Source organism: Lampetra fluviatilis, chromosome 15 (assembly GCF_964198595.1).
Source record: "Lampetra fluviatilis chromosome 15, kcLamFluv1.1, whole genome shotgun sequence".
In the NCBI taxonomy this organism is placed as follows: Eukaryota; Metazoa; Chordata; class Hyperoartia; order Petromyzontiformes; family Petromyzontidae; genus Lampetra; species Lampetra fluviatilis.
Window position 1 is genome coordinate 13,255,821 of NC_136289.1, and position 14,297 is coordinate 13,270,117.

General features: G+C 48.1%; 1 protein-coding gene across 10 annotated transcripts in view; it reads left to right on the top strand.

Moving 5' to 3' along the window:
* The window catches only part of LOC144936246 (amyloid beta precursor protein binding family B member 2-like), a 54,344-nt gene extending 43,684 nt beyond the window's left edge, over positions 1 to 10,660 (top strand). For 7 of the 10 annotated variants that reach the window (XM_078863282.1, XM_078863287.1, XM_078863289.1 and 4 more), the window contains 6 exons: positions 3,462 to 3,576; positions 5,565 to 5,658; positions 7,622 to 7,702; positions 8,962 to 9,080; positions 9,572 to 9,751; positions 10,008 to 10,660. In XM_078863282.1, the coding sequence (XP_078719408.1) occupies positions 3,462 to 3,576; positions 5,565 to 5,658; positions 7,622 to 7,702; positions 8,962 to 9,080; positions 9,572 to 9,751; positions 10,008 to 10,187 (769 nt within the window). In that variant the 3' untranslated portion in view covers positions 10,188 to 10,660. The remainder of the gene's footprint in view (positions 1 to 3,461; positions 3,577 to 5,564; positions 5,659 to 7,621; positions 7,703 to 8,961; positions 9,081 to 9,571; positions 9,752 to 10,007) is intronic. The other 3 variants (XM_078863286.1, XM_078863288.1, XM_078863291.1) reach the window with 1 other exon arrangement.
* Positions 10,661 to 14,297: the final 3,637 nt, after the last annotated feature.

The window sequence follows — 14,297 nt, forward strand, 5'->3', positions numbered from 1 at the left end:
GGGCATGGCTCATGAACATGGCAGCTCAGACTGTTGCAGAGGCCGAGTGAATCACGCATGGTTGATTCGGATAAGACTGGATGCATATCATTTAAATGCACGGTTGGTTGCTCTTTACCGCTATCTTCAATAGTTTTTCTTTCTATTATTGTCAACGTTTTTTTAGTTTTACGGATAATATTTTTTTCCTCCAAAAGAACGTGGTAAAGCACGTGAACGAGACACAAAACAAATGTGAGATCACGTCTGAAAGAGACCAGACCCATGCATGCACCTCAAGTGAAAGCTGCAGGGTTTGTACATTAAATTCCATGTAACATCTCACTCACCCTCTCCCCCCACCCTCTCCACTAACTCTTTCTACCCCCCCCCATCTCTGTCTGGAGAAGTGGAAATGTCGTGACCTCTATTTCCGTCACCGTACCCTTGCACGATGTAATTTGCCAAGGTCACCGCGACATGTCTGTGGATGAGCCCAATTTATTTCGTCTAATTCCTCCGTGTGATGTATAGTGGTCGTGAGAGAGAGCCCTGATGCTGCTCAGTGGCCAATCATGATTTAGGTTCCTGCGAGGGGCGTACGTATCTACGTATGTGTGTTGAACTTCTTTCGCACCGTACGTAGCCAACCGTGCTTATCGGAGGTGCGGGAGAAGGACACCTGAACTAAACACAAAAAACATCACTACATGCACTGTTGTCGTTTTGTATGGATTGCACCGCAATTTACCCAACTGGACAAAGCAAAGAGTCTGCACTTAACATTTATTTATACAGATTACATTTGTCACCAACTGTCTGAAGGGTTACATTCTTTTTAAGAGCGTTTGACTGACTCATGAATCTCTCTTCAGACCAAGGTCTTGAGGTTTTCAGAGATCTGTAGCGCAGCGGGGTTTTTTTTCATCATTTAATCACGCCCGCCTCAAAACATGCCTATATCAGCATTTTGGATTTACAATCTTGCCGACCACCACCAGCAGCAAGCCCCCCCCCTCCCTGATCAGATAGAAAACCTTCGGGCATTCCCGTACACCCTCCGCGTTCCAGCCAGCGAGCAGCGCATCTCTAGCGTGGTGCGTTCCGTGCCCTCTGCGCACACACATGCGGACGGCTGCTGCTCCCTTGAAATTTCAGTGGGAGGAGGAAGGCACGACGGGGGGCAGGGGGGTGTAGAGAGAGAGAGAGAGACGGGGTGGGGGTGGCGTGTGCACACGCTGCCTTCTACTACGCCTGGATCGTTCTCTCGCATTTGTGAGTATTCAGACCTCCGCACTCGACCACGAGTACCGTGCCCAGCCCGTTTGTGGGTGTGCACTTGTTGTTGGCTAAAGGCTAAAAAAATAATTTCGGCAGCGAAGGAAACATTGGCAGGGCCGCGGGGAGGCAGCGGAGGGTGCCGAGCACGGCACGGACAACCCGGTGGTGTACACGCCCACGAGGTGATGCCGCCCACGCCGCATGGCAATTTTCCGCTGCACGCCGTCTTTATCACACCACCCTCTGTTGGAACCTGCAGGCTGCCACACGCCAGGCTGTAATTTTCCACACTATGTTGGTAAGCACTTTCCATTGTACAAATAAATTTGATTGCGCTAAAGTAATGGTTATATGTAGAGGGTTGTTTTTGGTTTACCGTGTGGGGGGCGATGGCAGCTTGTTGAATCTGGTTGTGCGATTTGATATTTTTTTTTCCGCCTCCCTTTGAAGACAACTGTCACCCACCCTGTGTACGTCGTTATCGCGGCCGTGCAGCTTGCCTGCCATTAAAATATTCCAAAAGGGACTAGGGTCCACCTTCTCCACGTCGGTGACAAGCGCCCCGGTCGCTTCGCGTGAATCCCGCCCGGATGCTTCTGTTGACGCTCGATGGCTGGGCAATGAAGGTTGCTGGCAGCGCTTTCCCGCGGATCGTCTCGTTGCATGTGAATGAGGCACTTAGCCCAGTTATGAGTTTGGTGGCTCCCTCCTGTCAGGCGGAGTGATGAATTAGAGGCTGCGCAGCCCCTGAGAAAATCGTCGTGGCCAAGGCTTCCCACCCCCACCCTGTACACCGAGCGGCCGTGTCGGGGACATTTGTTTAGATTGTTTACGGCACATTGAGTCCTCGCAGCTTGTCGTACTTCTTCGGCGATGCCTAATTGCCCTGCTGTTCGTGGAACACCGTTTTAATTGTTGCAGTTAGGGTGAAGGGTTGTTTTCTCTCTTCTTTAATGTAGTGATGTGCAAGTTTAACATTTTGTGTGAGCGTGATGTGGAACGTAAAGATAATTCTATCAATCAATTCTTAATTGTTGGTGTAAGAATGTATTATTTTTTTATTCACAAACATTGTATGTAATTGCTTTGTAACCTCTGTAGCCACTAGAGGCTGCTACACACCACCCACGCTATATGTATTTAACAAAATTAATCCTTGAGTGATTGCGATGCTGAATCCGTGGCATGTCATTCAATTGTGAGCAGGGAAAAAAGTTTCACTGCTTGTGATCACGTCTATGCACTGCACACTTAGCATGTAAAATATCAGATATGGGTTTGAATGTGATGTATGCCTTCCTTGGCGTGTTACTAATATACCTCGTGTGGCATTAATGGATAAAGAACATTGTGTAAAACACACTTGCAAAGTGGTGATGTTACAGTCAAGCTGACTTAAAAACTATAACAAAAACTAGAGTAGAAGCTGACCTTGTGAATCTTTTTGTGTATTTCATTACTCTCTTCTCATAAAATTCCTCATGCCGTGACCCTTGTGGATGCAGTGAGAGGTAACAAAATATCTATAAAATAAAAGAGGGCCGTGAAGTTAAAGTGGTGTACGAAAAGAATGTTTACACCACATGGAATGGTTTTAACACAGCTGCGTTGCAACACAAGGCAAAACCCCATCCAAGTCCATTGCCATGGCCCATGCCATGCTGCCACATCGCTTGCTGTCTTCCGAACTCACGGCGAGCCAGCGCTCGGCTCGCTGCCACCATCACACGCGCCATTTACCGTCGCCGTTCCTCATCCCTCCTCCATGTGCGCTGCACGTGCGCTGCATTTTCAGACCCATTTGATGCCAACTGCCAAACCCGTGATTTCACCTTCACGACTTTGTGCCAAGGATGAAGTTGGCCAGAGAACTCTGCGAAAGTTGGCCCGGTCTAAAAATGCTTTGTTTTTATTACTTCTATTTGTATTATATTTTTTGTTTGATTTTAGTTTTGTAAAAATGAAAAAAACATTTTGTAAGCGATCACAGCCATTCAGTAAAGCCAGTGTTTGTGGCAACGTACACGTGATGCTTGGTAAGTTGCCGTACAAATTCATCATCTCATTCAGTCGCTCCCTTATTTACATCGGAAGTTTCTTCATAAATTGACGCAAGGTACGCATGAGCCTTCGTGTGTGTGTGTGCGTGCGTGTACACGCGACGCATAAAGCATGGACGCCGTGCGTATTTTTCCCCAAAGGGACTTTGCATATGTGGCCCGAGACAAGCTCACGAGGGTGCTCAAGTGTCACGTGTTCCGCTGCGACACTCCCGCCAAGGCTATCGCCACCAGCCTGCACGAGATTTGCTCCAAGGTGAGCGAGCCCAGACACTCGAGTGGCGCCTCACTCCCAAATCGCACACCGCCCTCTCTCTCCCTCTCCTTCTCACAACGATTGCGCCTCTCCCCTCGCCTTTGCAATAGCGCGAGCAATGCTTTTGGGAATAAATAAATTCGTGAAACAACAAACTTTAATTGCTTGGGCTCAACCCGAATGTAAAAATTTGTGGTAATTGTTTTGCTTTGACATTAGCAGCGTTAAAAGCATGAATGCACACGCAGAGGCTGTGTTTTTTAAGGGGCTGTGTTGAATTGTTGCTGTTATAGGAGAGACATTGCCATGTATAAAATAATGTGAGGCAATATAGTGGATGGATGCATATGCATGCTTAATGTTGCCCCTCGATGAATTAATTGTGTTCCCAGCTGCCGCTCATTATATTCCGATCATAAAGGCGCATACAAAAAAACATACTCGGCAGCTCATGCATTGACTAGCAAGGAAGGGCAGTGCATTGTAAAGCCTAATTATAAATACGAATAACTTAAAGTCTTGTGATTCCATAACTACATGACGGTTGTATGGCCACGATTTGCCACAATGGTATGTGCAAGTTGGTGAAGGGAGGGCCCAGTGCCTGTTCAGATACTGACCGCTGGTGTTAGCCATGGCCGGCAATCAAACTCATGTCCTCGAATTCACAGCACTGTGCTGAACCAGTGCGCCCTCCTCCCACCGCTCCACCCCCAGTAATAATAATGCCGTTTATGTACCCAACAAAGCCTCACTGTCTCAAACTCGCTGTCCAGGAGGTTCCTGCATTGCGATATTTGGCCAATTAAATTTATGAGAAATTGGCATACGAGACGAAACTGGATAACTCGTAGAAAGAAAAAAAATCCACCTATCAGCAGCAAGCCTTGGTTCTCACTCGTCCATACACTCGCACGTGTCGGTCAGTCCTTCCGAGGTCGCGCGAGATTTGGCACATTTTTGGTTATGTGACCTTACGGGTAGTTGGCGTTGTACTCGTGGCATGTGCAACACACAGGATATTATTTCCCCGCACCTCCAATTAGCACGGTTTGCTTCATACGGTGCGAAAGAAGTTTAACATCCATACTGTGTGTCAACGGCATTCACGAAGAACCAAAAATACCTCGTTTTTCTCACTTTAACATATTCCACTTACCTTTAATTGGAGTCAAATATGATAATACCAATTCACTTGGCACAATATACCTCTCACGGTAAAGAAGAATGAAACTTGTAAAATTACTAAAATGTTGAAAGACCTCTATCTTTCGAAGCATTGCTGCACGTAAATATTTATTTAGTCATTATTTATATTCAGTGCGAGGTTGCTCTCGGACGGTTTAATTACGCACTCTCTCCGAGCCACTGTGCCACGGTCAACAGGAAGGTGACCCTGAACGGTCGAGATTGTCCCTTACACACAAAGGGCTCGGACAGCACGTCGGTCTACTTTTAACCGTCACGTCCCTTCCCCTCCTGGGTAACTGAAGGGGGGGGGGGCAATGCTCACTTCTACGGCTCTTAGGCCGTCAGTTTCACTGCGCTGGTGGAGGCAGCAGCAGAATTGGGTTGGCCGTGCTAGACAGATGAATTCCTCCCCCCCCCCCACCCCTTGCTCGTCCTGCGACCCCGTTCCCTGGGAGACGACCTTTTTGCCCAGATACGTAGCCTTGAGCCTTAAATCAAGCTCTTCTAATCGACCAATAATAAATCAATGTAACTGACTGAAGGGTTCTCTATTTTAGCAACAGTCGACAACCTCCCCTTTTGTTGACCCTCGCCATCTTAATAGCTGCTGCTCGACAGTTGAGCCTCCATCGCCCTTCCTTCCTTGGCTCGGCGCGGATTCCGTGTTAATTGGGGGCATCTCATCTAAGCGCCGTCAGCCTTGGAGATAATTGCGCGCCCGTGGTTGGGGGAAGGCGTTTTTCTTTTTGTCTCCACCACCACTGACGGACCCCTCGTGTACTGCGCTTGTCCTGCAGATCATGGCCGAGAGGAAGAACTCCAAGGCACTGGGCAGCGTGTCCACCTCCTCCCTGGAGAAACACGACAGCACGCCCGATGTGCCGCTTCAAGGTGAGACTCCGTCGCTCGGCAGCTCCGCAAATTAGGCAACCTCGCAGAGAATCCTTAGAATAAATATGCGGAGTCAAGTTGAAGGTGATTGAAATACAGTGTAAATTGGATATAAACAGCCCTTTAGAGTAGGCCTGCTGTGCTTTTATACGAAGTAGTGTGCTTTTATCAGAACTTACTCTTAGCCGCCACCCCCACGAGTCTTCATGTCAGCATTTGTTGGAAATTTCAGAGCTGTGCTTATAAAACATGCATATTTCCTGCCCTATACTGTGCGTGGAATATTTATAGTTTCGTGGACGCATCAAACCAATTACTTATTCCGAGTGCCTCATCGTCATCTCAGCTTAGATAAAATATGAGTTCGACACAGGTGTTTTATTTGCCTTTATTACAAGCAAGGTGGACCATTTACAGTCCTAATTGGTTGACATACTACACCCAAGTAGGAAAGCCACTTATTGAGTGTGCTAATGATGGCCCACGCCTTTAAAAAAAACGTACGTCGGAAATTGTGGAGATCCCCTCCCACTCCCCCCTGGGAAATACAAACACACTCTCGGACACCTTCCAAGCTCCGCACATCACACCGCGTTTAGCCCCCCCCCCATCCGTGCTTCGGCGAATGGTCTCATGGTTAGGCACACAACAGATTGACACTACCCCGCAAGCCGCCTACTCAACTGGTTTAGATGAATTCGTTTGATTTGGAGTCGCAGATTAAACACTCAGTGTTTTTGTTTTTATTGTCTTATTTGAATTGTCTGTCCCGTGACTTTTGGTGTTTTCTCCTTGGTTTGTTCAAATACCCCTCGGTGAAACATTGTCATATAATTAGCATAAGTTGAAAATGTTTGACTGTGACGTGCACAATTCATCGCATGTATGCCGAGTTAATTCAATTATAATTAATCAATGATTCATTCCTTGCCCGCTATTTATAGTTATAATAAAATAATGTTCGGAATGAGGACAAGCCCCTCCCTTGTTTTACCGTCGTTCAACTGCATTCAAAGCACATTCATTTTCCTGTGTTTGGCGCTTAAGCACACACATGCATGTGTACACTCGCGCCTCACTTCAGATGAACCCTTCACAAAATGTCCCCAATTGCCTGAAAAGAGATTAAATATATCATTATTTTCAGTTTAACACGTAGACTTTCGCGATCAATATCATCCATAAGAGGTTTTTTTGAGTTAGCTCGCGTAAATATATTAATGTGTCAAATCTGGCTATCGCCTGATGAAGCTAGTTGTAATTACTGACAAAACGTCGTACTCAGATTGTAAATGTTGTGGCTTAGCTCTCCAACACACCGGTGTGCTGTACTAGTGACGAATTGGCATGTTCTGTTTACGTGACAAACCTTACTAATTGTCTATGTCGGGTGGTGGCGGGTTTAATGACACATTTATATTTATGCGATCTAACCCAAAAAAAAACCTCTATAATGGATCATTATTTTCAGTGCCACAGCTACCCGAACTGTGAATTATCCTGGCATTGCATTTGTTCAGCACAACGCGGGCAGCTGAGCGTTCAATATTGCCAACGATATGGGGGAATGCTGCTGAAGGAAGGTGGAGACATCTCAGCAGGGCAGCCTTCACCTCGGGCAGACCTTCCTCAATGTTTGTGCTGCAGCCACTGTCCACAGGTGATCGGTGGACCCCTGCAGGGGCCTGTTTGGTTTGGGCATTTAAAAAAAACATTTCCCCCAATTGTATCCCCCTTGTGAATTATCTATGAAATGCTAACGGTTTTTGGATTGCGTGTTCCATTTTAAATCCCCGGTCTTCTGCTCCGGAAGCAATGGTCATGAGCATAATTGATTGGGTTTGCAAAAGCATCATCAATGAGGTGTGTCCGTAGGCCAGGATTTGGATTGGTCCACTCTTGAGAGGGTGAAAGCTGACTGCCTCTGTATGTTTTCCCTGTGTGCGCCGTTTCTGCTCACTAGATTTCCCAACCCCTAAGACTGACCTGGTGCAGAAGTTCCAAGTGCAATACGTGGGCAGCCTGCCCGTGGCAAGACCGAATGGTACGTTGTCACTTGACAATATCAAGTTATTGTTGAACAAAAAAGCGCTCGTTGTGAGCCACCGTGTATTTATGTAACAGAACACCAGTGTCCCGTTTCTCATGTGTATAGTATCAGGATGATTATAGTTAGCAAGCATTTGAAATTAAAGTAAAGAATTGTGTTATTAAATATAAAAGCATAAGAATAATTCACAGCCCTTTGTCAGTCCACGTCTGGATGAGGATCTCCCTATGCAGTGTAAACAATTGCTGCGTTGGACCATACTTCACCTCGCTAGCCAGTGTGGATTGGTGACGGGGGGTTGAGGCTTCTGGACAAATGCAAATGTCACTCGCCACTGCTGTTAGCCGTGCCTGGGAATTTAAACTCGGGTTGCCGGATTCTCGGTACAATGCACAAACCACCGAGCCGCAGCTTGAACCCTAAATGTATCCACAGTCATTACTCTCGTCACACGGCGGTCGCCGGCGTGGGGGGTGGGGAGAAGCCCCCCTCCTCATACCACATCGCCCCTCAGCCCTCAGTGTGTTTTGTTTCAGGGCTGGGTCGCAGTGATTTAGAAGTGCTTCTGCTTAAATAGGTTAGGGGTTTTTGAACCCATTTAATTCAGAGAGGCGTCGAGACAACCTCTAGGCTAGCAGCGGCGGCATTCAACGCTAAGTGACCTGCGCCAGTGCAGCCATTAAGATGGTTAAACGTTTACTCTGTTTCCAGCTACACCCACCATTACATGTGTACACGCAACCGTTATTGTTCCAAGCACCATGGGAGGCCAATATTTCGGGTTCAAGAACACTCAGATAATATTAATGATCGTGTCTTTGAAGCCACACTTTTGAGGCTGGTTGCCTATTTAATAATGTAGTTATTTATTATAAATAACGACATTTGAATTTGTAATTATCTGTAATGCACCCAATCATATCAGATCTCAGAAGCTAAGCAAAGTTGAGCCTGTGGTTAGTCCTCTTGAACAAGCAACCCCAATGCATTACAGGTTTTATTGCCCGCAGGGATTACAAGATGCACATCAGAAGGCAGTACAGCATAATCCATTGTACTGTAATTCTTTACTTCCCATCTTCACCAACCCACAATGACCAGAGTGATGAAATGTTATCAAACGACCGGCACAACCTGCACAGCATGGAAAGAGGCCTTCGTCCAGCAGCGGTTTGGCGGAAGGGCGGTAAATGTACGTACACTTAAAGTTAACGGGTGCGTTAATTGGCGCACGCTATGTCCTTGGTTCTAAGCAGGCATAGAGATCCTGCAGGGTGCCATCGAGAGCCTCATGTCCACCACTAACAAGGAGGACTGGACGCCCGCCGTGGTGAACGTCACGTCAGCCACGCTCACTGTGTGCCGGGAGACGGTGAGGACCGAGAGACCGGTTGGTCACGGCCGCGATGTTCAAACTCGGATCTTGTGCATTAGTCGAGGCAATTTTACTTTTGCTTACACGTGTGTGGCGCCTTTGTGGTACAAATATTCCACTCAAGGGCGCTTGGTTGGCCATCGTTTGAGCATGGAGAAGAAATGCCAAATTTTAAAGAGTCGTGTAGTATATGGGTGATTCAGCGAATGAAGTACATAAGCAATTTTAACAATTGGATGCATCTGAGAGTATCTCATGCAAAGTTCTGCAGTATTTTTGTGGACAGTGACGTAGAAGATAGCCATGATTGACGGCGTCTTTGGGAAAGGCTATTGCACCTCGAGACATATATATATTTGGGCATTTATTTAAAATGTGTCTGTGACCCGACCGCCCTTAAATGTGGCTGATCTCGTCAAGAGGTCATTGGCCAAGCAGGGGTTGATCGCCGTTTTAAGCTCGCACGTCCGTCTGTGTGTGCGGCGCAGGCGGAAGAGGACGTGGTGATCGAGTGCAGGATTCGCTACCTGTCCTTCATGGGCGTGGGCAGCAACGTGCACACCTTCGCCTTCATCATGGCGGCCGGGCCGCAGCGCTTCGAGTGCCACGTGTTCTGGTGCGAGGCCAACGCCGCCACCTTTTCCGAGGCCGTGCAGGCCGCGTGCATGGTGAGCGCCGCTGCCCAACCAGGGCCCCTGGCAACACTTTCACTTTTGCTAATGCCGTATTTTACAGAGTGTGGCGTCTGTGCGTCCCCCGTGCGTGTGTGTGTGTCTATGCACGCGTTTTTCAGGCAGCGGCTGTCTCTCGGCAACTAGAGCTCGCTTTGCTCGAGTCGTATTCTTGCGTGTGTTTTCATTTAAACACTCGCTGCGACGTACATTAATTCGATCTTCCCTTTTCCCTGTTTGCCTGCCCGTGCAGCTGCGTTACCAGAAGTGTCTGGACGCTCGGCCCACGGGGGCCAAGGCCCGCATTCCACCCCCTCCTCCATCGGAGTCGGTGGCCCGGCGTGTCGGCTGCAGTGTCAAGAGGGGGGTGCAGTCGATCCTGGGCAGCTTCAAATACAAGCGAGCGCCGCCACACGCGGCCCAGACACCCTGACTCTCCTGCCGCCCCCTGCCCTGCCGTGCTCGTTCCGCCCCAACCACCGCCACCCGCGTCGTTCCCTCCCTTTCCTTGATGGCCCGTTCTCCCGATCCCTGCCCTTTCCTGCCGCTTCCAGTCCTATCCCATGCACCCTAAAAAGTTTGGGCTGTTGGGCACGGCGTGACGTCGTGACGTCGTGACGGCACCCCGTGTCGGTGAGTGATGTGTACTCCCCATCCAAGTTGTGTCCCCGGCAAGATGCCACTTTTGCGGACTGCGCGATGTCATTTCCACGAGACTGCTGCTGGGCTGGATTTTCTGTTCAAAGAAGGTGGATCACAGATGGCACAGCCCTGATGAACAAACACTGACCTCATGGACGGTACAAACTGGTTTTGAATCGTAGCCACACTGCGATGGAGCCTTGACTGCACAGGTTGGTTCAGAGGAAGTTTAAATCACTTTTCACAAAACAAACAAACTAAAAACACTACATTCTGGCAGAATGGCTGTTAACGTTTGCCGTTTTTTTATTTTTTTGTCCTTCAATTTCCTACACAAAGCTCATCTTGCTGCCTAATTTTATTCAGAATTTGCTGCTGATATGACTGTAAAGTTCTCTCCACGGAAGCGCCGTAACACGTCGACGGTTTGTGCAGATGCTGTGGGTTGCCCGTGCGCCAGTGCCGAGAGGGGGTTGGCGTGCCGTTGAGCGGCGTGCGAGAGCAGGGCGAGCTTCGGCGCGCGCGGTTCCACGCTGCCCCGTGCCGGGGCAGCGTGGAACCGCTTTTTGTGTTTAGTTCATTGTCCTTCCCCCCCCCCCGTACCTCCCATTTAGCACGGTTGGCTACGTACGGTGCGAAAGAAGTTCAACGTACGTACGAGAGGAGGGGCCGTCCCGCACGTCGAATCGCGTCGCATTTGAAACGTCGTCAACACTACGTGTCGCAACTGCACTTTTCTGTGTGTCGAGTAATGCACAGTGTGTGTGATGTTAGGATGTAGGACACAGCAGAGCACTTGACTCCAATGCTCTGCACAGTCGCTCGTGGGTTTTGTTAACGTTTAACGAGTATCATTTCAATTATGCTTTTATATAAAAAGTGAAAGGATTTTAGCGAGGGCTGGGAGAGGGTGTCTGGTTCTGTACTTTTACGTTGGTAAAACTGACGCGCAAGTAAAAAAAAAATGCAAGGGGTCTCTGAGTATGTGGAGATCAGACATTTGTACATCTTCCAACAAACTGGTCAGAAAAAAAACACCTGTCTGGATGAAGGCTGGCCAGCACAAACATGTGACCATTTTCTTCGACTCGGATTAACATTTTAAGTAATTTTTCAGTGTTTAAAATTTTACAGTTGATGCCGGTGCCCTGTCAGGACGTCATTCCGTTGACAGAACGTGTAGTTGCAGTTGGGTTGCATCACAACCTCGCTGTCTTTGTTCACTCGGACGTGTACCTCGGGCTGCTGCAGTAATGTTCAGAGGGTGGGCCCGCTGGCCTCTGCAGTAACCCCCCCCTTCCCCCCCCCGGTGCTTTTACCGCAGAATAACAACGGCTGGTTCGTGCGTCGTGCGCTCGGTAACCTCGCTCGCAGCGAGAGGTTATCGTGCCGATCAAAGGACCACTGGTATACAGTTAAATAATTTACTTTAATTACAATTAGTAACCACTTTTATTTTTCTTGTCTCGTTTTACCCAGCAGTATATTGATGCCGAATTATATTATTTGAAGCCTGTTATATCAAACTTAGGACAATTCCGTTTTGTCACGATTTTCCTGCAGTATTTGATTTGTCGAAGCACACTATATCTCGGGCGTGACGACACCACACGCCGCATGCGCACTCGTAGGCGGCCTCGTTGGGTGCGTTGACAGTGCTAATGTGCTGCATGGTATAGCCGCCTTTGTTTTAGGCAAGTGTGTTGAGCACACGCATGGCTGCTCATATCCATGCCTTTGTGAGTTGGCGGTGGCTTCTGGTGACTGTGTGTGCGTGCGTGCGTGGGTCGCTAGCGCATTATCTACTTCCCGCAAACAACCGCTGTTTGTGCAAAGCAAGTGGGGACTTGCAGCTTCACAGCTCGTCCCAATTGGCCTAAACCTCAAGGATGAAGCAATTTTTACTGCGGTTAGAAGTTAATGTTTGTCAGGCGGAGGGAAGTCGCAAAGAAAATGTTTTTTTTGTTGCTGCTTGCTCAAAACCGCAAAGTACTGTGGCGCCTGCCGAAATGCGGCAGTATTTGTGGCGGTTAGAAGGGAAAAAGGTGTTTGTTCAATTCACTCATCTTGTTGCTGTTGTCCCATTTGCCATTTGACTGCGGTCCGTTTTTCTTGAGATGAACACGAATGGATGATTTTGTTTGTTGTGTTTTCCCCCCTGTAAATAATGTGTACGTAAAAAAGTAGACCAGTTTGGTGCTGTTACATTGTCTTGGTCCATATGATAGTGGGCTCTTGCCGCTATACTAATTGTAAAGATTACTCAGAATGCTCACATGACATTAAAAAAATAAATCTGTAGTTAATATATTGTCAAAGCGACAGGCTTAATATTTAGTCGGTGAGTTTGTGAATACTTAGCGATTCATTCATACGCACGCAGGTGTACACAAATGCGAGCACGCGCACACACGCATCAGCAAAGCAGCCATCTGTGTAAAAGCCTGACGTTAATTACGTGAGTGGTGTTAATGTGCTTTCGACACATCGCACGGTTACGGCAGTCGAGACCCCTACGTAATGAGATGCTCACATTCGCTACAAGTACAATCATTCCGGTCTGCCGTCGGTCGCACGCTGTCGAGTTCCACAGTGTAGGATTACCGTGCGGGTTTAGAACCGTTTAGACTCCCGTTCCCATGACCAGCCAGGATCTATGAACGTGGCCTCTCTGCAACGAGGCCTGGCAAGCCGTGGCACGGGGCCAGCATGCTGCATGTGCATTGCCACTCCCTGGGCAGGGCAACTGTGTAAATGCGTTTTTATTTGTGATTTGATTCATGTGTCGTGCCAAACTTTGAAGGATTGGAAAGGACGAATGGGAGTTCCTTAATGTGCGGATTTCTCGTCAGAACGCTGCGCTTTATGAGCTCCTGTTTGTGTTTTTCACTTGAGGAACTTTTCGTTATTTATTTGTTAATTTGCCGTTCTGCCGTCGTGAAAGATCTTGGGGTTGTCGCACTGCTGAGCTCGGCAGTTCATTCAAACTGGTTGGTTGTGGAAAGGTGAATCCGCTTGTTCATTATGAATGTGATATTTTATTTTTTACATAATTATTTATTATTTTACTATATTTTATATTGAAACTCTGGAAAAAGAGCCAAAAAAATGTTCAATTTAGAAAAGCTTATGTTGAATTATAAACCACGTGGTAGGACTTGCTTGTGTAAGCTTCCTATGCATTTAGCGCTTTGCGTGTGATACATCAACAGCTCGCTGTGCCGTATAGTTTGAAAGCCGCTGTAATTCCGAATATATAAAGATAAATATATATGTAAACATATTACAGTTCACAGGTATAAATAGCCAGCGTGTATCGCGAGGCATTCCCCTGGGGCAGAGGGAAAGGCTGTTTGTGGAGATGTGTCCTTTGGCCGGCGAGTGCCATGCCAGAGCGGTCATTAAATTTGCTCCAGTGCCGATTTCCAACACATGAGGGGGGGGTCCTTGGGGGGCAAGGCAGGTGAAGCGGACATTGCATCTGATCACCTGTTCTTTAGCCTTTGTCACCCCAACGGGCAAGGCTCGTGTCACACGGAGGAGAGTTTTAAAGCCACGGCTCGTGGCATGAGGACGCTGGCCACGCGATGCCATCAGCATGGCCGGTGCCACCTGTGACCCAGCAGTGTCGGTCGACGAAGGGGGTCGGCGCTCTGTTGACCTCCCCAGCAGCCTCGCTCCAGAACGCTTCTGCCGCTGCTTGCAGAGTTGTGGCCATTTGCTTGCTGTGCTCCTATTATTCCGGGACACTTCCCACCAGCCTTGCCCTCTGTTCAGATCTTGCCATGGGAATGGCTTTTCTGTGTGTGGAGAGGACTTTGAAAACGACATCTTTGAGGATCGACAGCCGTGCGCGGGTGTTCTGTGAAAGTGTTTATTTTTGAATTGGAGACGCGGGGCC